Source organism: Pseudopodoces humilis, chromosome 1, assembly GCF_049639895.1.
Source record: "Pseudopodoces humilis isolate 2021_Gansu_Grassland_sample_001 chromosome 1, ASM4963989v1, whole genome shotgun sequence".
NCBI lineage: Eukaryota > Metazoa > Chordata > Aves > Passeriformes > Paridae > Pseudopodoces > Pseudopodoces humilis.
This window is the reverse complement of record NC_142200.1, coordinates 118151833-118179038: the sequence shown is the minus strand read 5'-3', so window position 1 is coordinate 118179038 and position 27206 is coordinate 118151833. Positions and strand designations below refer to the sequence as shown.

Below are 27206 nucleotides of genomic sequence, written 5' to 3'. Positions count from 1 at the left end.
AAGCAAGAATTTAAAATATATATATTGTGGTTGAAACACTTCTGAAGTTCTGTAAAAAATGCATTTATATATTGAACTATTATCAGATAGAACTTTTTTAAAATCAAAAGTGAAATCTTTCTTGACTCACTTGTGTGAAGTACAATGAAATGGAAAACTAAGCCAAGAAAATTATCTTGTTTGGCATGAGATTTACCTAAAACAAAAAGCTAAAACCTCATTCTTAAGTATTTGAGCAGTGCAGCTGAAGGGCTGCTTGTGCCCTGTGCAGAAGTGATTAAAAATTTAGTTACATTTTAATTCAACTGTTTCTCCAAAAGAGGTGTTTTGATAGTGTCATATCCCATGATGCAAAACAGAGTGCATCCATAAGCATGCCATTTTGGGAGAATATATACTGTGCAAACCAAGATCAGTTATACCTGAAAAATAACCACTCTTACCTGTTAATGTAACTTAGAGCAACATAGGTGGGCTGCTGAAGTTCTTGTTTCTCTAATACACGTGGGTCTGTATCTGGAATAAAGAAATACATACACAGAATTGAGCTTTCGGTATTGACACTGAAATTAGGGGACTGAATGCTTCAGAGTAACCTCTAAGTGGACACAAGAGGTCCAAAATAGCCCAACCCAGCTTATCCATAGAGTACACTTAGCACAGTGCAATCACTCGGTCATTCATTCATAAACACACTGTTGCACTGTTTTACACAAGAATTTGAAACATCAACAGTGATGTCATTTCCAACTGTCACACAAGCTTTCACAATCCCCCTCATAAATATTAGTTTTCACTGCTTTCCATGATTTATGGTGTTCAATGGCTCAAGCCTGCTTCTTTTTTAATGTAGCTATTTTAACATTTTAAGATGCTTCAAGAGTGATTAGATCTCTTCTGTTGTGCCTTGAGACTTTTCTTCTGCATCTCTGAGCTTTGTTCTCTCCCTTCTCTACAGCATATTTTCTGAAGCTCTGAATCAGAAAAGTCATACAAAAATGGTCTTGAAGCAAAATGCTTGCCAGGCAGAGCACTGCCCACCAAAAGGCCTGAAGCAAACACATCTAAACTCCCTCGACCACTAACTTTCTCACTCAGAGGAAAAAATATGTTTTCAATCACTGTATCCATTGTCCTTTGCACTTAAGCTGTGCTTTTATCTAACAAAGGAGTTTTGGTTGGAATTTCTGAAACCAAAGCCAAGGGAGTATGTCCACAGTTTAGACAGTTTTCTTATACCAAAACCCAGGGTTATATTAAAATTTCAAATACAAATTTGCCCTGCATAGTTGACAGGCACCTTTAGGAGCTGAGCATAAACAGTCTTCAAAAGTTCCCAATGGGAAGTGTGCATCCTGCCTGTGCAGATAACTACATAGTCATTAACAACATGTTTTATGCGTTACTTGAAAACCAATTCTATGTGTAACTTCTGCATTTTAACTATCAAGAATAAAAAATGCCTTTACCAAATGGCTCCCCACAGCACTGCTGATATCCATCTTTTATTTCTGAGAACCATCTACTTTGTGTTTGGTGAGGGGGGCGGGGTGTGGGGCACTCCAAGCAAATCCTGTATTTTGGATTGTTTCTGTTTCCTCCTACAGCTTTTAAGCATTGTTAATGTTTAAAAACTCATTATCTTGATAAGCACATTAGTTTGACTTGATCAGTTGCTTTTGGTGGTTTTTGTGGGGTTTAAAATAATTATTTTGAAATCTGTCTCTGCTGCCATGCCTTAAGGAAGATTTTTAACTGAACTGAATGTGGAAGGTGCTTGAGGGGTGGTGCATTTGTCAAACCACTGCTGAAACAGATAATGTCTTTATTCAAGGAGAAGGGAATCCCCTGCCTGCCTCTCTAAGCTCAGACTGATCCTAATCTTTCTCCTTACACTTGCTCCTGCACAGCTTAGGCTGCAGGATTTGCTAACATGCCTTTATCAATATATCCCTGAAGAGATAAATAACTAAGAAAGTTCAGTGAAGAGGGATAAATGTACAAGTGCCAACCCAATCAGCAAACCCAAGCCTGTTGTTCTTAAGAGGAACAGATCCTGCTGGTGCCTGGGGAAATTCTGCAGTAATTGCCAGCACGTCACATTCCATATGAAGCTAACCAAAGACAGCAAAGCATCAGTGATCTCCCATGCTGTCTAATTCACTTCTCTGAGGAAGTTAGGTTCACACAACATACAAAGATCTTTTACCTGCCTTTGTTTCTATAAAACCCACCGTCATTTAGCAGGCCAAGCATACAACTACTGTCATGATGAGCTCTCTTAGATTTACACCTCAGTGGTGCATGGCCTGCCATGAAACTGTCTCGATGCAGAAGGTCTGCAGGGCACTAATCCCAGCCAGGACTATCTGAGAACTGCTGCAACCCAAGTTCAGGCATCTGTGGTTAAATGACTATGTCTTTGCTAATCCAGTTCTTAAATGGGATTAACCTCCACCTATAAACAACAGTTTCTGTGGCTGAAGGAGACAAAATTGGGGCTGGTTTACATCAGAGTGCTGCACATTATCTGTGGGAGAGGACAAGGAAAGGCTCTAATGGAGAGTCCACTGCACTTCCCGCAGCTTGCCAGTGGCTCCCCATAACACCAGCTGAAGATGAAAATACAAAGACAAAAACCAAAAGCCCCATAACTTTTGTAGGAGTGTGTTATCAAAGCAGAGAGCAATTTGCCTGCTGGCACCTGGAGAAAGCAGACTCCTGACTATCAGAAGGTGCTGCCTGACACACAAGTAACACAATGCAGATTCTATTCAATATATCTATCTATCCCTTCCCCCTCCATGTATCAGACTTCACATGTTTTTAGAGTCAATTATGCTGTATATACCAATTCCACAAAATAATCCAAGCCACAGTAAAAAAAATCTTGTATGAATTTAGCACTTAGAATGCTTGACGCATTTTTATTCATCTTGCAACCAAGTGCTGGGTTGCCAGTCATGAGAATGCTGCATTCACTTCTGCATTGCAGCAGGAACTACACGTAACACTGCTGGGTTTTATTTCTCTTCCTCAGCTATAATACAAAAAAAACAAAAAACAAAACAAAAAACAAAAACAAAAAAACCCCAAAAAACAGAGAAACTTGTTCTGGGGCCAAGGCCCTCAGAGAAGAAGAGAAAAGAGGAGAAACCAGACCAGCTGTGCCACAGGTGGAAGCAGCCAGGAGGCCCTGGCACAATCCTTCCCCGTTTTGGGGGCATGAAAACCACACTGCATCCACCCTCTGCATCCACCTAAAACCTGCATGGCTATGCTATCCAGGCACATGCACATTTGGGTAACCACTACCAGTTTTTTTCTCACTGTCTACAAATGCCACCAGTTCATTCCTTTCTGCCTCCATTCCCTCTTCCTCTGCCCAGCCTCAGACAGTGCCTTTCCTCTCTCCTGCCCCTTCCTAACTCCAATTCTTCCTCTATATCCTGTCCTCCATCACTCTCTACTGCTTTCACTGGTATGCTCCCCTCTTAAAATGTCCCAACATAAGAGCATGTTAAAACTTTCACAGAGATGTCTAGAACCACTTGTTCACTCTTGTACCACGGGACTGCACATAGATGCAATTCATTCCCTGGACTGCCCTCTTCCCTTCTGCCCCAGCCTGACCCCTCCACCCCCTTTATTTTATTTTACTTCCAATTTAGTCAGTCTCTGCTTACATTCCTGATATTAGCTAGCACTCTTTGGAGAAGAGTAAATATACATTGTTAACAACTACAAGAAGATCACAACTATCTCAGACTTGATACAAAAAAAAACAGTAATTAGTGCATTTTTTTTCTTCCTTTCTTTTTTAAGGAATAGCAAGTAGATCTCTACAGTGAGTTTAAGCAGCAGTATTCCCTGATGCTGAACCTTCAAGCCTGGACTTCCAGCACTCTGCTTTTCTCATGCCTAAGCACATTCATACAGACATTAGCAATGTTTTCTAATGCCACACATGCTGCCCAAAGCATGTCTTTGAACACGTCTTTGCCCCACTGACCAGGATGCTATGCATCAGCCAACGCTCTCCCTTAATCTGACTCAGGAACGAGGAGCAGGGGAGACCAAAATTTCTTGTCAATCTCACAAAAATGGCCCTGTATAATGTGACAAGTTTAGTTAATGGTTCTTCAAACTCACATAGACTGGTCAAAGTCAGCCAAAAGTAGCCTAAATAGTTTCCAATCAGACACCTATAATGGATTAAACAGTCACAGATGCCAAATTTCTTCTTGAGAATATTTAAGCAATACAACTTAGGGCTGATCTGAGTTCCCTTTCTTGTAAGAAAAATATCCAGAGCTTGAGGGGATCGATTGATTAACATTACTTTAACTAGTTACTCTCACTTCTTGAATTAACAAGGGCTATCCAAGACTCACTGTTTCATTGGTTTTGTAGTAACACTTTAAATCTGGTAGAACAAATTGTCACCCGCTGTACGTTAGCTGCCCTCATTATGTGTCTCTTATAAGCATTGTGTGCCACTGATTTCATTCCACAGAGGGAAGAATTTCTGTAATGCTGTATTTTTTAGCTATGTCCCCCTCATTTACTATGGTGCTACATTTTTTTTTCTCTTTTCTTTTTTTAATGAAATGTTATTAAAATAAAATTCTTGTCTTATACAAACTACATCAGAATTTTGTTCTGCATCCCAGAACCTCACTATTTAAAAGACTGAAGTGTGGATGCTAACATTCATGAGAGAGACAGAATTACTCAGTCATCTGCAGGATTAGAGCCCTCCAATTTCTCACATCCACAACCTTTCATACTGGACAACTAGACAAGTAGTATGAGTGTATAATTAAGGCTGAGAGACCATAAATTTCACTAAGCCATCTTTGAACTGTTCACACAAAGCCAGGCATTTTCTGTGGAGTATGTTCTAACAAAATAAATCACTGACTACTGAAGCATGCTACAATTACTAAATCACCTCACTACACAGAAATAACTTGCAGCCTGGAAGCACTGCAAAATCCTAACATGGCAAAATATCTTAAAGACAGCAAGTAATAAACAAAGACATACACATCCTGTATAAGTGCAATCTTTAATTATATAACTTGGTTCTTCATTAATATTTCTGCACAAAAATACATGCCACATCTTCATTGTATGTAATGCAGCAGTAAGTTTTTAGCCTACAAGACATAAGAAAGTTATCAGAAGCAGCTTCACTTTCGTAAGAGCCCTGGTTTTAAATCACTGTGAAAGATCACTTTTCACCTTACAAAATGCTAAGAAATTCCAGTGGCATTATTTTACAACCATAAGCTTTCTTCTTATGGGGACCAGGAAAGGTCACTACCATTAGAAAAGTGGTAAAGATAGTCTCAGAAGAAAAATGATGACCTAAAGGTGGTAAAAATTATACTGCTCTTCAACATCTTGAATATGAACTGGCCAGTCTTGTTTTCACCCCACCCTGCCACCATTTAACAAAAGCAGAGGTTGAGGTCAAGACTGACAGAAGTCCAGGTGCCTAAAGAAGGAGATATGAATCCCTGCTCACTTACAAATGCAGTGACTGGATTGTCAAAAATTTTTGGTAGCTGTAATCCTCCAGCAGATTTCACAGACCAACAACCTGAGTAGCTTCTTTATGGCTGATGATTATCCTTTTATCCATCTTTGTCACAGGGTGCTTGCTCTATGCTAATTGAGTGTGGGGGTGATTATTAGGGAACAAATTTCAGCCTAACAAACAAGGTCTCTCAGTGAGCTCCACTGAACCTCTGGTGAGGTGAGAAGCACAAGACAATTCACTGATGTTGCAGATACTACTTTTTGGACGGAAGGGTTTAGAGATGCCCATATCTTAGAAAGAATTAGGTTTGAAAAATATGTCTTCTGTAAGTCATATCAATTTTATACCAAATAGTTACAACAAAAGCAAAACGGCAAAACTCCTCTTGCCAACCCAAGCGTCTTATTTCCATTTCCATTTAATCTCTAAAAGAGTAACAAAACGCTTTTAATGTAATGAAAATAATGGCCCTGAAAAGGATTTAAAAAGGATTTTAAAAGCACATGTTTGCAAGGACCGAGGACTTACAAGTCTCTCCCAAGTCACTTGGAGATGTTAATGATAATCTCATCTTTTTTGTGCAAGATCACACTGGGGTAAACTGCCAACACAGAGGTTCTCCAGGCTCAAACCTGACTTTGCCAGAACATCCATACACATGTTCCGCTCGCCCACCAGCAGGTTCACAGAGTGCCTGTCTTGTATTTAACTTGGCCTTGAAACTGGCTGATATAAGTCAGCTCAGCCAGTTAATTAAAACATACACTTCCCTTGAAACTAGCTCGCTTCACTAATGATGCCAAGGCAAATATTTCTGTTGGCTTCCTCAAAAGTCTGCAATTGTTCCTATGTGGATGTAGCTTAAAAAGCCAGAAATAGATAAATTCAATGTTACTGGAAATTGCTCCCCATCTAAAACCTCCATTACAAGGGAACCACTATGAGTTTCACAGTATCAATTCCAACTGCACCATTATTTGTGTCTTCTTACAAATAAAAAGAAAAAAAATATCACAAATTAACACTGTGCCTTAATTATATCTTTAATAGGAAAAAAAAATCCTCCTCTATAAAAAGGAGATTATGCTCTTGACTTCAATGACACAACACTAGAGGATAAATATGATTCTGCAAGAGTTTTAAATCTAGAATTCAAGAACACCTTTACTATTTAAGCACAAGTTTAGGTTCTTTCCAGATCAAGGTGTTGAATTCCACAGAGATGGACTTATCAAAATGTGTGAAACAGATCAGATACCAAACTTTCACATTTCCACAATAATAAGCCCTTATAAATGACTTAGCTCTCTAAATAGATGACTAAGAAAGCTATATTCAGGCAAGTACAAACAGGAAAACAGTGTACTTATGTCAATTTTCACATTTTTGGTGAATACTAGAGGCTCCAGAATATGTTTTAGAATAAAATTCTGCCTGCTTGGTCTATCCCAGAGTTGCACAAGTTTCTCAGTTAGCTGCAAACACTTTATTTTCCCCATCAAATTGCACTTAAGTGCATGAAGCCGTGAAAAAAAGAAAAAACCTTAACGACATAGGTTACATAAGTATTACAATAAGGTCATGAAACTGCAGGATTTTTGGCCTGCTGGGGGACAGCTCTGTTGGGCTGGCACTCTGCTGCTGCTCAAACCAGGCCTGTGGACTTGCCACACAGCAACTGAGCAATTGCTGCATTACAGCAGGAGAATTACACAGTCCAAAGACAAGGTAAAGCATCAGAAATCACAGCCCAAAAGCCAAACTACTGTGGACTTCTCCTAAAGCCTTCAAGCACAAAAAGGTTACCATTAATCTTAATAACGGCAAATTACATATTACGCATGTAGACAAGTGGTTAGCAAAAGGAAATGTCAAAGAGAAGGTTTATTTAAATGGAGGCTGCCTCAGTTAAAAAACCCAACAAGTATAAATTGGGAATGCACTCACAGGCAGCTGGAAGGCAAAGCAGCAGCTGCTGACTTAACACCATGGATTAGCACACACTGGCCCCTTCATGTTGGTGCACCTCCCAAGGAAGTGAAGCAGTCCTTGTGGAGTTCCCAAGAAAAATAGTAATTTGTAAAAACTGCCTCTTCACTTGGAAAGATACCGTGATCCCAGGGACAGCATTCCCCGCATTTTAACTTCACTGAGTCTTAGTGAATGCAGAACCTCTAAGATGCAATCAGAGGACATCACTGCAAGAGGGAGCATAAAAAAGGGTCAGAGAAGTTCAAAAGCAGAAAATCATTAGAAACTAAAGCACAAAATCCTCTGAGAACACCACAAGGAACAGCATGCATTCACTAACTCCAGCTAACACATATGAAATTCCATTTTGTAGCACAACCCCTGCGAGACACAAGAACTCAGGGTTTTGTCATATGAGAAAATGGTATCTTGGTGGGTGATAAAATAATACATGGTATTTCAGTTAACCTATACAGAAACAAATCTGTGCTTTGATCTTACAGCACAATAGAACTTGTTATGTAACACTACTTCGGAGCAATCCTGTTTCATCCTTGCAAGTTGCCACCATTTAATTCAGACTGTGAACTTTTAAAAATAATGGCCATCCCTTATCTTGTCCAGACAAACAGGGCTCTGAATATAGCTTCACATGTATTAATTTAACACACAGTTACTACAAGCATTTCAGCAACACAACTGAGATTATCACTTGAAATTTTCCATTTTTAATTTAAAAACCACATAGCCAAGCAAACAAACAGAAGGACTTGCAAACCTGAAAAACATCTTTCATTGGGGAAAAAAAAAAAGTGATATAACCGTATGCAAGAAAAGGCTATTTTAGGTATGGCCAATAGAAAAGAGAAAGAATGCCTGGAGTCCTGTCAAGGATCCTGAATCTTTTTAGATCATTCTAATTTCTGCAATTAAGTTAATTATTGCACAACAGTAAGTGACCAAGTGCTCCTCAGTTGCTGAAAGCAACCTTTGTATCTGTCATGCTGTCTTCAAACAGGCAATTACAGTGAAAAATGAGAGTGTGCATAACTTTCCAGTGCCATATATTATACACAAATAACACACAAATAAGAACTGAAGTTCTCAAACCAAACACTTGATCAACTTAGTCATGCTTTTATCTGTTTATTTGAACATATATTACCTTGCTTCTTGAAAGTACAAATTCCAGATAATCTAGTGCCTTAAGAAGAGTTTTCCCTACCAGAACTTTCCAATTCTCTGTCCCCAAAATAATTTGCAAGAACTGAGGCTGAATGTTCTAGCTGTGCTTTCCTGGTCCCTTTCAGAGTGGTTCTGACAGTGACCAGTCCACGAGGGCCCTCTCAGACCTCTGGCACACCTCAATAGGCTGCAGAAAGGATGGCAACCAATCAACCCATGTTTAAGTCATCTCCTGCTATGACCTTCTCCTCTGAAAACCCAAACAAATCTCCAGCAGCAACCATGAGACAGAGCTGTGTAGAGAGTGTAATCCTAAATCTTTCAGAAAATACTATTGTGCACTGTGATTGAAGACAATCCCATTGGCTCATGCCTCAGCATGAAAAGAGTAATGCTGTAAATCAGCCACTTAATTTCTATTAAAACAGAATATAATTGCTAGTAACTGGCTGAAAAGCAACAAATGCCAAAAAGATGTCTTTGTGATCTTTCAGATGCAATGAACTGCAAGCACACTTCATGTACCATGATGCTTTTCCACTTACTATGCTAAATAGTTTTTATTTGAAACACACAATTATTGCTGCAACCAAATGCAGTCATTAATGCATTTACTTGATAGGCAAAATATTAATGAATCAAATCAACAGGAAATAAGCAGTGCTGGAAAGGTCCCTTAGAGAAGGAAAAAACCTCCAAGACTGCCGCTATTTAATTTTACTTTTTAAATATTCAGTATTTAGGCATTTGAAATGTTAACATCTTGCTTGCAATTTCTAAGTGCAAATACACTTAACGAAGCTTGACATAGAGAAAAATTAGAATGCCATTTTCACAGAACTTAACAACATTGAATGTAAGTCAAATAACCTCATGATAAGCCACTGGAGAGTAAATAAAAGGTCCATTTGCACTTAACAGCCAAGCACACAGGGCATAACATATATCATTAGTAATCTCTAAAACGATCCCATTTCAGTAATTAAATGGGCATTTTTATTCCTCACCACACTATGATGTCTCTTTTGGCTGAAAACTCGTGTAATGTGGAAAGGGATTCACCCAGATCAGGGAAGGTCCCCAAAAAGAAAACTTAATTCATGATCTAAGGATACTACTCTATACTGAAACGACGATCAGACCACTTTCATGACCTGCAGCACTGCCCCCAAATGCCCACAGCAGCACAATGGTCCCTTTAATCACTTCTATTGGCCCCAACCACGCTCGGTGCTCTCCGCACCAGCAGGACCAGCACGGATGCATAGGAAGAGCTGCCCAAGCAGGACCCAGCAGGAGCACATGGGAAGGACTCCTCTGGCCAGCATGGCTTTATTGCCTCCCCAGATGACTCCTGATGCCAGCAAAACCCCTCTGCTGCAAGGCTGTGACTCCCTGGAGGTGACCTGGTTCTGGGCTGCCTGTGGGGGGAAAGAGCTTGTTATTCCCTACGCTGCCAGACTGGAGAGAGTGGAGGACAAGGAGAGGACCCAGCCCTGCCTGCAGAATTTCTAAATATTCAGTTAAACCACTCCATTTGCAGCGTTCACACATTTCTCCCCTCTCTAAGGTCATACACATCATTACCCTGTACATCTGGAAGTGACACAAAAGAATAAGGAAAAAAAGAAAAAAAAAAATGAGGAGCATTCACCCTGCTCTTAGCATTTTGCCAAAATCATAAGGAAATAAATTTTTAGAGTTGATATTTGATTGATTGAGAGTTGAATTCTGTGGGTTCCTATGAGAACCCAGTCCTCATTTGGGCAAATCCATTGGGATGTTTGGCCTTTTTTAGGCAAAACTTGTTAACTAGTAGTAGAAGAATAATCTTTACATAAACCACAAGGCTGTTTTTTCAATGTGAAGTGAGTACATGCTTAAGACCATATTTTAGGATAAACAGTGTAGCATAAAGGAAGCAGTTATTTCAAAACAGCTAGTTTTCCTACTAAGAAAATTTAAAATTTATAGGTTTGTGTTTGGCCTTCATATTAATACTGCTCAAATACTCCAACCCTTGTTCTCATCTAGTTTTAACAATGAAAACTTGGCTTAAACATTCAGAAAATAAATGAAACCTAGTATTACTTTATATAAAACTTCAAAATATATGTATCTTGACAGTTCTGATGGTTGAGGGTTTTATTTCCCAAAGCAGTAATGATCTCCAGGAGTTAAAATAATATGATTATATCCCAACTCCATGACCACCTAAACCACAACTGAACTGCAGGGGCACATATTTCATTTGCAGTGCCAGAGGATCTCCATTTCAGACTATCGACACAGCACTAAATTTCCAGGTGTCACTGGAAACAGGCCACCTCTAATTTTGGTTGGAAACACTAACATGAACTGCTGTAAGTGGCACAGCCAGTATTTTACCAGTTCAACCTCTTCATCTTTACCAGGGATGAGAAAGGAAAGCGTTTTACTCTCAGTTTTATACTGTGGCTTCGTTCCTCTGCAAACAGTGGTTGAGGGATTTTTTTGGTTTATTTTAAGGGAGGATTGTATGAGAAGGAAACAAAACATATTTTTCCTATGAGTCACTAAAATTACTATAAGCAGCTTATCTTCTGTGCTACTACTCTGCAGTCTTGTAAGAGACAGGATTCCTAATCTTGTCTTCCTGCTGATAGGAAGAGGGAGTCCACAAAATGAAGCCATTTCTTGTAAGGAAGAAGGAAAGAGCAAAATTACCTAGAGTTACTCAAAGGAAGCTCCAGAAGGCAGCAACCATGCCAGGTGGAGCACATAAACCAGATGCATTAGAACACCACGTGCTCAGCAAACCTTTCTGTCCTGAAATGTCTGTTTCCAAAATTCGTTGGTACATACCATGTCTTGCACAATTTTGCTATTTTATTTCACTGGGAATAATTTTCTCACTAATATGCCTTCTCTAAGGCTGTGAACAACTCCAGATTTGTCACCAGAGCTACACATGAAACATCCAGCGACAAGCCTGCTCTGCAGGGAACAAGAAGCACACAAAAACATACCACATATCATGTTTCCCAAAGGGAGTGAGGATGTGGTGTGGGGGTGTCCCTCTCTTTAAGAGGAAGATATCATCACTGGAAAGAGTGCACAAATGTGAACCTAATACTCTGAGATGAAAATTCTATTTCTCTGCAAACAAAATGTCAATAAACTTAAATAAAATTAAGTATCCCTAAACAGCACCACTTGGAAGTCTAATTATCTATTCCTGGAATAACAGGAACTGGCATATGAGAAAATTTTTAAGTGCTGTTAACTATCAACCCTGAGCAACAGGACTATTTTGTTTGCCCTTAAGTATTAACAGTGGAGCAGAACCTCTGCAGTTTTGTACCTTTGACATCTGTTTTTGAAAGAGAATTTCAAATTATCTTGAGAACTAAGAAGGTGAAATAGATAATTTCACACACTGAAGTTAGTGAGCTGGCTCCAGTATCTCCAGGCACTGGGAAGCCAAGTGTAGCAAGGGTTTGGTGCCCTCCACTGAATGATATCTGGCTATCTCAGTCCAGCTCTTAGAAAAGACTGGATTTTGCAGATCAGGCAATGGCTGAAGCCTCACAGCTCTACTGGAACTGGATCCTGCCATTTGCTGTCTCCCCTTAATGGACTGAACTCACACAGCCAAAAAATAAAGACCAGGTTTTACTCTTACACAACCACTCATAAACTGAGGCTTGCAGAGGGAGGATAAAACCAAAAGCAGAATGGTCAGTTTAAAATAGCAAATAAATTTATAAAAGCTTAGAAATACAGACATTAAGCAGAGATTTAAGGAAATAGATGAGTTTAACAATCAAAGATGTTCTAAGACCATGGTATGCTCTAAAACATTCTAGTTTTATTTTATTATCCCAATCAAAACCATGCAGCATCCAACAAAACTTAGAAAAAACCCCCACAACCCCCCCAAACAAGCTAACAGAAAAACCCCCAAACTCCAACAATAAAAACAAACAAACCACCAACCCCCTCCTCCCCCCAAAAAACCCTAAACCAAACCAAACAAAAAAAAAATATTGCCTATGTGAACACATAGGAAATCACACAGGAAAGCCAGGAAGTTACTAATTCCTTCAAAATTCTTATACTATCCTCACACAGAATTTGAATATTTATTATTATTACTAAATTAATAATTAATTAATAATTATTATCAGAATTATTAATGAAATAGTGACACCAATAAATACAAAGCTAGCTGGCCATAATAAGAAAAAAAAAAGCCTTACAATTATGACAACAGGAAGACCATCCACTATAAAAGCTCACAAAAAATTACACGCCATTCTTTGGCTTCCACAGTTTTGCCTGACATTCATGTAAGCCTGAAGTGTCTGTACTTCCTTAATGATTGATGTAATAGAAAGCAACAGAAGGGCACTGCACTTTTTGGAGGTGAAACTGGCACTCCAGGTTCACACAAGTCAAGCCCAGGCAGGCTTCTCACCAGAGAAAGCTCATTTTCTGCTCAGGAACGTCAAAGGGGATTGAGCATTCTAATAAACGCAATGTCAGAAATCAGTTTTAATTAAGTAAAGGTAAGGAAAAAGATATGAAAGAAAATTTCCTACAAGCAGTAAAATTTCTCCTTCCACTGAATTATGTGCAAAAGAAAAATCTGTTCACTCATTTTTGCATGTGAGTTTGAAATGTTTTTTATTTCTGATGTAATAATGTAGACAAGCAACGCCTCACTCCTAGCTCAGGTAATTTTGAAAGGTAGTACAGCCCTGTTTCAAAACGGTGTTAAGTTCAGTGTATTTAGTCATTTGAAAAAATGGATTATTCAGAATTTCCAGAACACCAGTTATTTTGCTATTCTTACGTATTATAAGTAATTAGAATCAGGAAGAGCTTAGAAACAGGTAGGGAGGAAAGGAGGAAAGTCAAGCAAGGCCTTCTCAGATAATAATACTAAAATATCTACCCTATATAGGCGCACCTTTCAGGGTAACTAAAAAAAAAGCCCATTCTTCTAAACATTCCAGCTGCTAATTATACAGTCAGTAGTTGAAGAAAATGACTTCTGAAAGTGATGGTATAGTACCTTCTAAATTCTACTACTGTTACTACTAAACAGTAATTAATTAACAATTAGGAGTTGACAGCACTACCAATTATTACAGCAATAAATCTTGATACAGTTTTTATTCTGTACTGTTCCTCTTCTGATCAACACTCAAGTATGAAAGAAAAAGCATAACATACATTTACTGAAATTATTTAAGGGATATGATAAAACAGAAGGAAAGGTTCTGATACTGAATTTAAGGACAATTTAAACTCTGATTGTCTCAATATTTATTCAGCTATACTATTACTTACTCTGTTGGAGTTATTTGTAAACACAATTTTGTAAAATCCTCTAAAGAATGTTAAATAATTTGGCCTCAAAAGACTATCAGTCTATAGGAAAAGACAACTTAAAAAACCTCATATTTCAGTAATGACCTTACAAGTGAAATTGCACAGAACATCAGAAAAATAACATCACCTTTCCAAGTATGTTACTACCTGCAACAGCAGGTGCTTCCTATTTTTAGTCTGTTTCTCTTCTTAAAACAAGAAATAGTTTTAGTACCTTAACAAAACTCTTTAAAACATCTCCATCAAAGGCTTATTTAAAAAGGTATGGTCTATTAAAGGGTATTTGTTCAGAGGAAGAGCTTCTTTGATTTGCTGTTTCTAAACAAACTAATAAAAGAACCCAAGTGGCAACAAAATACTTCTCCAGGTTCAACACACACCTGCATACTAGCATCAGGACAATATAACTGCATTCCTGCCAGCATTAATTCACAATATTTAACTAAAATTGCTTTGAACTCTTTTGATATTCAGGACTAATATGGTGTGCAAGTATGGTGAATGGATTACAAGAGAAATTAAGACTACCAGCAATAATGGTCCCCCTCCTCCAAGCATTTTCCCTGTCCCTCCAATAAGACTTTTCTATTCCCTACTCCTGTCTCTAAATACATGTACTAAAGCTATGTGAATTATCTCCCTCTCCATTCAGTTTGGATTTTAGCAAATTCTAATAGTCATTCCTTAACGCAGTGTCAGTGTGTTCATCCCTTACTCTACAACTCTGTTGCTGATTTGCAGAGAGAAGCAGAGAAATGCCTTGTAACCCCCCACTAATTTCTTCTAGCTCTAGTTTTCCACTGCAGTCACTAGACTACCTAACAGCCTAGTCAAAATGAAGACAAACATCTTCTATGACAGAAAACCGTGGGGAAGGTGGCATGAATTAAAGAGCTTGAAAATAAGCACCTTAAACAAACCACCTCAGTGGGAGGCTGAGATTTTCTGGCAATGAACTGCAGACAAGATGCTTAGAAAAGCCCTGTAACAAAGAAAAAGCTGCATATTGTTCGAGGGTTCCCATGTCAGCACCACCCCTGAAGCCAGAAACATTAATAACTTCTCTTTTGTTTTCATTCTTTCAGGGGAGGAGAAGGGAGTTGAAATCAAAACAAACAAATAAAAGTATATAAAGATGATTTATTTTCTTGTTAGTTGAAATTTGCCCATGCCAAGTACTAATGTACGATCCTCAGGTTGAAGGTTTCTTGGTTTTGTCAAGAAAGGGGCAATGGAGTTGTACAATTTGGTTGAATCATAAAAAGCTTAAGACACTCCTTACAGGAGGTTGTCCGCTGCATCAGCTCAGCAGCCAAGCTTACCAGACTAATGAGGTAATTGCTTACATCTTTTCCTAACTAGATTTCTCTTTTTCTTCCTTACACACTTGGAACTTTAATAAAATTGATTATCAATGAAATTTACCAGACTGACAGCTGTCAAAGATGCTCTCTGCACTGCCTTGATAAGCAGAAATTTACTATGAGCAGTCAAAAGTGTAAGTTTTTCTGCTGTTGTATCACTGGGGTCAAGACTGACTTCCCAGTAAGTACCAGCGTGTCACTCCAGTAGAGGATGAGACCCAAGTACTCTGAGAACCCTTGGTAATCTGACTTCAATGGAAAGAGATCTGGTGGACTGTGGAAGGAAGGCACAGGAGGTACAACATGCTCTAACATCCATCACTATAAATCACCAGTGGACTGAGACAGGGATGGATGACAGGAGGCAGGCTGTGCTGCAGTCACGTTGCAGCCTGAGGTAGTGTCTGCTGGGAATAGAACAGTTCATTCTCCATGTCCATGCAACAAATGGCCTTCTCTCTGCAGCCACCAGTTAAGATTATAAATCAGTATGTTTTGCAATATTAAAAGCCACTCCAGCTGCAAAGGAACCAAAATCATAAATTCTTTTCAATGCTCTTTTGAACAGCTTCAGGACACTAGTGAGGCTTTCCTGGGAACACTAGACAGCTGTAAAATAGCTGCTTCAAATTTAAGTTCTATTATAGGAGATGGAAAAGACCTGTATGAACTATTCAATTAACAGATCAAGCCACCAAGACCCACAAGGAAAAAATTCAGCTCTTAACAAAAGGTTTTAACTGTTTCTTGAACCCTTATGTGATGTTTTTGAATTAAGTAAAAAATCCAAGTTGAAGGACATCTCCCCATTGCTATTAATGCATGTCAAGTTAACAGTGGGGGTAGAGTTTGAGGTATTTCTCAGAAGGATGTCCCTGCTAACAAAAGGTCTGAGAAACCCACACACTAGCTCTTCCTCAAACAGGCATGAAAAAGGTCTTTGCTAATCTGTTTCTTTTCTCATATGAAATCAATGGCTTTTAATCTCCAGTTGATCACTTAATTTACAAAAAAAGGAAATCAGACTATTTTTTCTATAACTCAACAGCAGCTATAGTTACCCATACAAATTACCTCTCTGCTGTTCATCAGACCTGGCTATTTAAGAGCAGGTTTGGAGTGGGAAAGCATCATTGTAGCATCTGCCATGACCAGTAAAGGAGCTTCACAATTCTCTGGCAAACGATAATCAATAGCTGCAATTATTGCTCAGTGGTTTCACCGAGACTTGCTTGGGCTCTGCATGTGAGAGGAATGCCATCAGTAAAAACCCACTCTTCTCTAAATCCAGTTATGTTCAATGTGAGCAAAGAAGGGAGCCTACCAGCTAGCACATTGTCTGGAATGGTGGACATGGAGAGAGTAACAAGCTGTAATGTGTTTCTGCAAGGCAGGACCCATAACAAGTCGAGCAGAGCTAGGACTGGATGATCCTGATGGGTCCCTTCTAACTCAGCATATTCTATGATTCTATCCTTTTCTGCTTTTCACATGAAGTCTGGACATGGCCCTAGTCTCCAGCACAAGCAATATGCTTGTGCTTAGGACTTGTTTTCTGTCCAGGTATAAAAGGACCAGCTTCTTTCCTTCATGTTTAAAGCCCAGTATGAAAAAGAACTGTCATAAAGCAGCTTGAAAAAGCACTGCACAGTAAGTACTTTTAGCCCACTATCAATAATGGCAAAGCTTATCTTAAAGATTATTAAGTACCGAAGTTACTTTTGGTCCCAGTTTTAAATAAGAGAGTGAATATTCTGCACTGGCTAGGATCAAAGGCCTCAAGGTCCATTTCCAGCTCAGCCACAGACTGCATAACAATCCTGACACACATTTCTTTGCTCAATTCACATTTATTTTTACTTTTTTGTACTTCAAACCTTCTTCTGCTTGCTGCGCATAAAATTAGATTCCTGAGGCTACACTGTATTTGATGGTGCAATTAAATATCTACAGACAGTGAGATGTGAGCATAACTGTACTCCGAGATCTTCCCATAAACACACTTTTATTTTCACAGCTCCAACAGAAACAAAGTGCCTTTTCCCTTCGTTATTACCATAGTGGAAGGCTGCAACGAGGTCTGCCCGGAGCTTTTCCTTTTCCAGGCTGAGAGAATGGCTGTGCCATTCAGGTTCACGTCATCTGCAAACTCGCTGAGGGTGTGCTGGACCATGCTCTCTGCTGCTGATATATCGAGGAGCACCAGCTCCAGGACAGAGCCCTGAGGGACACCATCCATCAGCAGCCTCAGCCTGGACACAGAGCCATTGACCACAGCTCTCTGGCTGCGTCAGAGTACCAGATAAACAAAGAACTCAAAGAACTGTTGTATACTGTAAGGTGTACAACACTGAGGAGAAAACACAAGAGAATGTGTGCAACTCCAGTCACTGCATGCATCCAAATATTCAATCATCCACAAGTGCCTGGAGCCACTAAAACAGAGTGATCGGGGTGGGTGGGGAGGATGACACCCAAAACCACCGCTACCATCCTGAAAATAAAAAAAGAAGCACTCGGTTTGACTTCACTGTCATATTCCTGGCAAAATATCTGCTGAAGCACTGCAGAGAATTTTACAGGCCTGGAGTAGACACTGAAGAAATACAAACATATCAATGAATACCAGCAGTGAGAGATAAACAGTTTCAAATGCTTCATACAACTAGAGCCACTTTGCAGCCAGATTCATTGCCAAGATGAAGATTTGGAAGGCTTCTGTCAGACTATTTCCAATTACAGTGTTTTATGAAAACACAGGGCATACAGTATGCCTTGATGAGAAAAACCAGTGTATATATAGGCTCATCATCCTCAAGCAGAGAGCACTGAGGTAAGTACTAGTTGTTATGGATACGTCTGCATAAGTAATGGGTGTTATTGCATCTAACCTTCGGGTTTCATTTATTTTATATTGGAGGGTGTGGGTGTGTGTAGAGAGATTTATGGCTTATGTTATAAACTTTCATCGGCCACAAAATCCTGAAGTGTTCTTACACTGACTGAAAAAACACCTTCAAGCAATGAGTTTAATGTAAATTCAGAGGAATCAAATATCTTTAGACGACTTTGAAAAATGCACTGCTGATTGTTCTTTTAATCAGTGTATTGCTCAGAAATTCTTTGATAAACAATGTTGCTCGCTGAGTATGGACAATTAAATGTGAGTAGATTTCATGACACAACAGATACGCAACTCATTTTTGTGTTCCTTGTGTCAACTGACCTCTCAGTCCAAGGACTGTTTTTCTAATGACCGATGCTATATTGCCATAAAAAACCCCACCCAACCATCTTTGATGGCTTCACAGTTACTACATGAGGCATACACAGGCTAGAAATACCGTCATATTCTATAAACTTTTCTTTGTATGCATGCAAGACAGGAAGAAAGATTCTAAGGACCAGAAAAAACAACTATCAGACAAAATTCCAAATCAGTTTTGGTACTGATACGTGGTAATACAAACTGAACATCTGAAACCAGGTGTGTGGGTTTAGAGTTTTTTATGTTGAGTTTTTAAAAATTAATTTTAATTTTAATTTTAATATTTTAATATATTTTTATTTATTATTTATTTTTAATATTTTTTTATTTAACAGAATGTTACTAATTAGAGCTAGTCTGTGTTCTAAGCCTTTCTGTTGAGTAAACCTGACAGCTCCTGAAAAAGTTAATGTGTTTTGTATTTTTAAATGAAAAAAACAACTTGCTTTGTCCTATTTAGGTAATAATAATAAAGACAAATAATTATATGTACATTAAAATATATGTATACACACTTATATACACATACATATACACACACACACACTTCTCCTCTCCTTCTCACTTGTCAGCAGTCCCTAAAGGCAGTTTGTGTTCACTCTCATTTTTGGCCAGAGAAACAAGAGAGAAAGCTTTCAGGTCTCCCTCCCCAGAGACTTCAGCAGCCTATCTAAAGAGTTGCAAGGAAATAATCTTTCAAACTCTTCAACAAACAGCCTCTGGTAAACTTAAAGAATTCTTAGACTTTTGTTTCTTTACAGTCTCATTACAAATATCTACTATGCTAAAATAATTAACCGTTTTCAGCGATTGTAACCTTGCCAAATTTGAACAGTGTTCACTAAAAAGAATCCACACAGTTATTCCTAATTTTCTTTAAAAACCACATGAAACTTCTGATTAAAACTCACAAACAAAGAGTGTGTGCAAAAGGTGACAGCACAAAAAACGCCAGTCCAAATGGTTTAGATGTGGAAAGGATATAATTAAAATCCCTTTTGAAATAGAAAATGGAAGTTCATTGGGAGGTCTTACCACAATTTCTTTACAGATCTTGGTAGCTTGATGTTTTAAGTTATCTGCTGAACAAGCATAGAAAGAAGGAACTATCATAAACAAAAAGCCTTACTGACAAAACAAGAGAATCTTGACAACATAAACAGAAGGAGATACTATCTAGCATAACCTTTCTTTCTTCTCCTCTTCTAAGTATTTCTTTAACCCCTTTCCTTTACTTTGAAACAAGAGTAGAGGTACAACCTGCCAGTTAACTTTTGCATCTTATCTATTCAATCAATGCCAACCTCTGAAAGGGAAAAGTTCAGAATTTCCCAGCTTAGTGGGTGCCATCTGACACATCAGCATTTTATTTCCTGTTCCATTTTTCCAAATTTGCTTCAACTTTTTGATTGTTCCTTGACTTTGTTTTTTGTAAGACCCACAAGGTCAGCTACCTCCATGCACATCACTGGACATACTTTGAAGCAGAGAGTTGACAAATAGCATCAGTACAGATCAAAAGGACAGGCAGTTCTTAGAAGCACATTGTCTCATCTCATGATTACTTTGTCATCACAATCAGCTGCACTATTACTTCTGCAATATCAGGATCAGCTGAACTCCTTGTAATGTAAATCCTGCTGTTTTTAAAGCTTTAATGATATTCACAAATAATTTGCTGCAGAATGCAATTTACCACAATCCACCTATATATGGAAAGGATGACTGAAATGAAATAACGAAAGGAAACACAGGGAAGAAATTAAAAACAACCTAATATGGAAGTTATTTGAATGGGATTTTTAGCTGCATGAATAGATTTAGCTAGGAACTATACTATATCTGTAATTCCAAAATTACGACACATTCTTCAGAAAAGAACTAAAATTCAGCATATCACATAAGTCAGCCAGTCAAATCTGTCGCGAAGAAAGATTTTTGTTTTCCAAACATCATTGCTTCAGTTAATAAAGAAGGATTTTAACAGCTAGTTTAGTTGTATCTTTTAACAACTCACTTATTTTTATATTTTGACCTCACACACGCAAAACCTATAAAATTGTGTTTAAAATGCATACAGCTCCTAAAACTAGCTAAAGAGCATGAAGAAATTATAATGTAGAGATGCCAGCCTACGGAAACAAACAGAACTTCTGGAAACACCAGTTTCAAAAGACTTGCATTTTCCATGTGCAATAAATTCTTCAACTCTTCTTCATGGTGAACAGCATGGAGGTTTCCCATGTTCTCAGCAATATCAGGCCATGCCATAAAGAACTTTTTACTTAATTGGATAAGCAGCAGCATTTCTTCCTCCTTCCCCCAGCCACATTTGACAACTGCTTCTGGGAGAAATCCCAGTTTCAGGAATTGGTACATTCAGCATGACTGCTGCACTCTCACTGTGCCTGAACTTCATGGACTCCATGAGCTACTGGCATTTGGCTCCAAGTTTGACCAGAAAAATACTGCTGTATGTGAGAACTGCTATAACTCTTATTTATTTTACCCACTCTGGCATGTTCTCTGTCTGTCCCATTCTCCCCGCTCCAACCTGCTTGTAACAGCTATGCAGCAATTTAAATTCAGAGGAAATCTGAAGATCACAAAAAAATTATCTCCACTAACAAAATTCAGGTCGGTATTTGACCTGCCAAACATAAAAGGTTCTTTCACCAAAAGACAAACCAGACATTTGAACTCTCAAGCACTGCCAGTACAGAGAGCAGCTCGCCTGTTCAGATGAGCAGCCAGTCTTTTGAGACCTTAGAGATAAACCAGACAAAATGCTGGACAGGAACAAAACGCACAGTAACAGTATACAAAAGCTGGAGTCTAGGATAAGAACACAAACGGGGGCGGGGGGGGGGGGGAAGAGGGGGGGGAAGTGATTTTGCAAAGTCAAGTTTAACTCATAAAACTAAATTTGAAGTGTAAGATTTTTGACCTTCACTCTTTGTGACTTCTGGGAATCTCTGGGAAACCATACCAACTCAAGAATACAGAACAAATAATGGAAAAAACTGTTTGTGCTCTGATACTTTCCCCATCACTAGTTTGGAATGGATTTATTATGCAAATTTCATTTCTAGCATGCTATACATAGGAGTCAATTTCTGATTGTTAAACCGTCTCCATCTTTGTTGCCGTTTCCTGCCTAGTGTGTGAGAGAGTAAGCAGTACTGCCAAAACCAAAATGAACTAAGAAAATAAAAGATATAAGGAAGGCAGAAGAATTTACAAAAGCATTTCCTAGGTAATTTAGATAGTTATTAAGATTGATTTGTTTTATATGCTGTAGCCTCTGGCATAAGCTTAGAAGAACAAATGGCTTGATCTTGCAACCTTTCTTCACATAGCTTAATCTTACTGCCTTTGAGGAGTGATATGATATTATGAGACATGATAAGAGGACAAAGAATGGAGAAACTGAGATCAAACAAGTTAGATTAACAGATACCAAAGTGAAAATAGTGTTAGAAGAACTAAGTCTATCCGGTTAAAAACTAGGTGTGAATAGGACTCACAATATTTATTTTAAAAATTCTTGTAATGCATTGCACTCCTCTTTTGGGCTGTTAGGCCATGATGATGGCACTGGCAGCAGAACACAGAAGATGAAGTTACAGAACCCTCTTATCAGATGATTCTCTGAAATAATCACAGACACAGGCTGCCCTGGGAAATCAGGCACTGCCTTCCACTACCTGCAAGCACAGCACATTGCCAAAGGTGTAGTAAAAGTTCAACTCCTGCAATAGCTGCTGCAGTGGAAAGAAGGTAGACTGCACTGGGCCAGAGTTACAGAAACAGAGCACAGATTTTACTTTTCAAAATACTACTGCTGTCATGGAAAATGACTCTAAGGTCAGAACTCTCCAGGAAAGTAGTCAAAAATGAAAGCAATTAATTTGTCATTACTCAGTTTATCAGCCAGAATAAAATGAAGTGTGCAAGAACTGTACCTTATGAAGCCTCAGATAAATGGTAATTTGCTCTGTGAAAAGTTCATGAGGCAAAAACAAGACCTTTGATACACAATAAAGCGTGGCTAAGAGAGGACAAGGGTGGCAGTGCCTCTTCTATGTCAGAATTCAAAGTTTCAACTAAGATGAAAGCTAAATTTTTTATGTCTGCTTATGTTTGTGCTGTGTGAAAGGTGATGCAGATGAAAACTTGCAAGAAAATGGCAGCATGACATTATTAAAGAACAGGAAACCAGCAGCCCAAAAAATAACATCAAGAAAATGATCACGAGAGACAGCAGTGGGCTAATGCAAGCCCTGGGATATATGAGTGTACTCATGTGTCTTGTGAGCTCATCAGCTATCATGACCTTGATTTTTGTGCAAGGTGTCAAGTTTTGTCTCACTTTCATATTTTCCACTAATTTCCCACTTCCTATGTATTCAACAGAACTACTTATCGGGGAGAGACTCCATATATTCAAACCCCTCCACATGGTTCAGGAGAGCATATCACAGCTGCCTAAACTCCTGGCATGGCCTTACACCTTTCAGTACAGGACTATGACATGTTTCAGCAAAGCATTTCTGAGTTTAAATGGTTTGTCTCAAGGCTCTCAGTAGGGAACTGCAGGGTTTCATGAATCATTGCAAAGATGGAAATACCTGCTGTCAACAAACAATCAGACCGCAACTGTTCCACATAAAACCAGAGGACAGATGTATCCGGAATGGTCCCACTTTGCATTGTTTTACCAGTGGCTCAGAAAGCAAACAGCTGTGGAAGTCACAAGACCACACACCCTTGGATGAATAAAGTGTTTTCACTATGATTGCTTATATGTTCTTTTCAGAAAGTTCACTTCCATTTTCACTGTTAGGGCCACTGATTTGATTTCCATCAGACATCTTGCTATCTATGTCCCGCTCCACATCCACATGACACAGGCTTAACTTCCACATAGCCGAAATATGCCATATAAATAATAGCTCACTCCAGCTTGTTTCTTTTCATTATAGCTGCAAACGGATATGTTCCACCAATCTCTGCACTGGACATTGCCTGAGAGACTGGAGAGCACCAAAGCAGAGGAACTCCCCAGAGACCACGAGCAAGGATGTCTCCATGGTGACAGCGTGTTTTAGCTGTGTTAAACATGATTAATGCATATTATTTTAGAAGTAGGATGAAAACAAAGACATCATCAAGATAGGGAGAGAGAAGTGAGGTATTTCAATAATTTTTAATAACTTTAAAAATACATACTAATTAGGCTGCACTAAGAATCAACAGAAATACATCTGAAGGAGGGTCAGGAAAAAAAGGCACTTCTAGTTTTCATGGGAAACTGGTGATGATGTTTTGACAAGATAGGCACTTAGGTGCTTTGTTAATCAGCTTTTGAAACATGAATTTTAACACTTTGGAGCAAAAATATTGTTTTAATGAACACAACAATGAGAGATGATGACTTCATGTGATTACCCATTTTCCTTTGTTATAGTTCAAAAAGCATACATGTGATACAGACCTAGATAGCTAGAGTATATCCCAGAGGTAACTTCTTCATGAAAGCATCTTTTGGGGAATAAGTGCCAACATCCTGTGTTCTATTAGCAGAGAATGGCAAATACTACTCTATGCAGCTGCTGGGTTTTTTTTCCTGGGTTTTGTTTCACACTCTTCCTCCTCCTTTTCTCCTTATATTCCTTGATTTTTTTCTTTTATGGTTCATATGTTAGGTACTATACAAGTCTCAAAACTGTAGCCAAAACTCTGAATTCCAGAGTAATGCAAAATACTATTGAGAAAAAAAAATTCTCTGTAGTCCTTCCATAACTTTATATATATACATATTTAGAAAGTTTTAAATATGAAAAAACTTCATTAACCCTTCTCCAAAGTCATGCAGAGGTAATATTACATGAAGTAGTTTTCCTCCTTTATATGGGGTTTCTTTTAAGGTTAATACCTCAAATACCTGAAGTGAAGACTTCAGCAGTGAACAAACACAACCAGTTCTACAAACACCATCTGTTCTCCTCAGGAATGAGAAAACCTTTTAGGGTGCTCAACAGACTTAATTTTTAAGAATCATGATGAAGAGATAACCCACTGTCTGTACAGAGTATTCTTAGGAGGAGATGAAATCTCTGTTCTAGACAGATTACAGAGAAATGCACATTATAAACCACAGTTGTAATTTAATGGAACTAGGAGCCACATCAGAGACACAACATGATGCTTCTCACTAGTGAATAAAGTAACTGGTTTCATCTCTAGGAAAAGAATGTAGTTACATAAATACATTATACAGTACCCAAGGTTAAAACCATCTCCATTTCTAAAGTAGGACATTCTCAAACAATTATGACATTCTTGCCAGCATTTCTTTCAAAAACATTGCTGTAAATCAGCACTCAAGGCTCCATATTGAATCAGGGCAGACAGCTGTTAAAAGGACACAAGGTAAGACAATTAGACATTTGCTGTACAAGCCACAGAAGAAAGCAACAACAAAAAACTACTTTTACTCTCAGATCCCTTTGTTTACTTTCCCATTCTCATCCACTAGCATTACAACTTCACATTTTCAGGCTGAGCTGCAATGCACCCAAGACAATATCATAGTATTGAAGTAAATTTATAGCTTTTATTCTGTTGTATTACATGATATGGGACAAAATAACACAAACATTTATATCCTGGAGATGATGTTACAGAAGTGCAGCTATGGTAACAGATGAATAAGGTCTTTCTTTCCATTTAAGTAATCCCATACCTGCTACTTTGACACAGAAAAATTCTAGCAAACCTATCACCTAAAAAATGAACTCTCTGCCAGCAGTCTGGTTTGAAACACAAAAGTCAGCAAATGCTTTTTTATCCGCCTGGGATCATACCTCAGGAGACTAATATAGCTATTAAGTCTCTCTTCAGGTGCCCGAGGAAGTTAGAAATTCAAATGGCTTTTCAAGAAGAACAAACACATACTCCAAACCTATTAAAACAATTTAGTGAGCACTAAATACAGTAATTCCCTGTTGCAATTATATTAATGATGGTGCAAGGAAACTTCACATCAAGAAGTCTCAGAAAAGTTTAATAGTTAAATATGGTGGAAGGCTACTAAAGGCAATCTGCATTTATTTTATTTAAACCAGCTGCATAAAGGTTCTGAAGGAATAAGATACAGTTATTACCATTAGTAATACTAGAAGTTGCTCAGATTCAATTTGTAGCCATTTTAAACTGAAACATTTGCACTCCAGAGCCCAATAGAAGATGTAATTATGATCGTTTAGTTTTATTTATTTATTTAAAGTCATCCAGCTTTCTGGTGAAAGTTAACATTTTTAAAGAGAATATTTTCAAGTAAAACATGAATGTATTTTCCCCTCAAGAGTAAAACTATCAGCACAGCAGGTTTTAATCAAGTAGTTTACATTCCCCTGCCCAGAACTCTCCACCTACGAGCGTCACAAATAATATCACTTTTCAGATATCAACAGGCTAAGAAATGCCAGTTTTAATTACAAACTCTATGAAGTTGACAAACACATTCATAGTAACAACCACTCCTTACCCCCATGAACTCTCATAAACCCAGGCTAAACCTAATGGATTTAGCTCTCCTGTAACCATACTCTAGCAGTTGTCAAGTGGCTGTTCTGCAAATTCTTTTTTTCAAAACTAATTAAACAGCATCAATCTAGCAAGTAATTGCAATCTACAGATTCTACAATAACCTGAATGAGGGAAATGTAAATTGAAAAGTGATAGCTCTATTATCAAATTAAGAAATACTATAACCAGTAATCTCACTTTGCAGACCTCCAGCAATTATATAGGAAAAGCCACAATTTGTTTCCAAGTTGTGTGTCAAGTGTGGGCAGCATAGCTGTATAACAGAATTTCATAGCCCTTGAAATTCACTAAACACCAAATTGCACATTCATTCATTATCACCTCTCAAAAGAACCTCCTCAGCTACTTATAGAGTGGTCTTTCTAGAATAAAACATCTCTGGCCTGAACCCACAACTTGATCTTCTAAGCTGAGTTTTGGGGTTACACAGTTTTATGTGCAGAACGAAAAGCCAAACCAATTTCCATTAGATTTGCTGTACGTCACTTATACCTTCTGTCCCCAGTGTTTCACAGTACCACCTCTGCTGTCCTCAGACTCTTCCCTGCCAGTGTCAATGAATGCACTGCAAATCCCATGTATGCTATCCTCGGTTTTCACACATATCCCAGGACATCCCATTGCTTTAAATATGCAATCCTATGCTTGTTACAGGCCAGGCAGAAACAACTTTGTTTGAGCTCCATCCACATCAACCAACTGCCAAATAAAGGGAAATTCCACAGTTCTCCCTCTCTTACTCTGCAGAGGCAATAATCCCCCCAGCCCCAAAAGCTGCATAAAGTTTCTGGAAACCTATTATCATTGATATTTTAACTCCACTGTGGAATTGTAGCATGTATCTGCCAACACATTCAAAAGCTATTAGAATGAGGTA

The 27206-nt window shown here is 38.4% G+C and overlaps 1 protein-coding gene across 2 annotated transcripts in view; it reads right to left on the bottom strand.

The window, feature by feature from the left end:
- JAZF1 (JAZF zinc finger 1) overlaps positions 1 to 27206 on the bottom strand; it is a 185882-nt gene that overhangs the window by 81123 nt on the left and 77553 nt on the right. For both annotated transcript variants that reach the window (XM_005518914.2, XM_088066577.1), the window contains exon 2: positions 444 to 516. In XM_005518914.2, coding sequence (XP_005518971.1) covers positions 444 to 516 — 73 coding nt within the window. The remainder of the gene's footprint in view (positions 1 to 443; positions 517 to 27206) is intronic.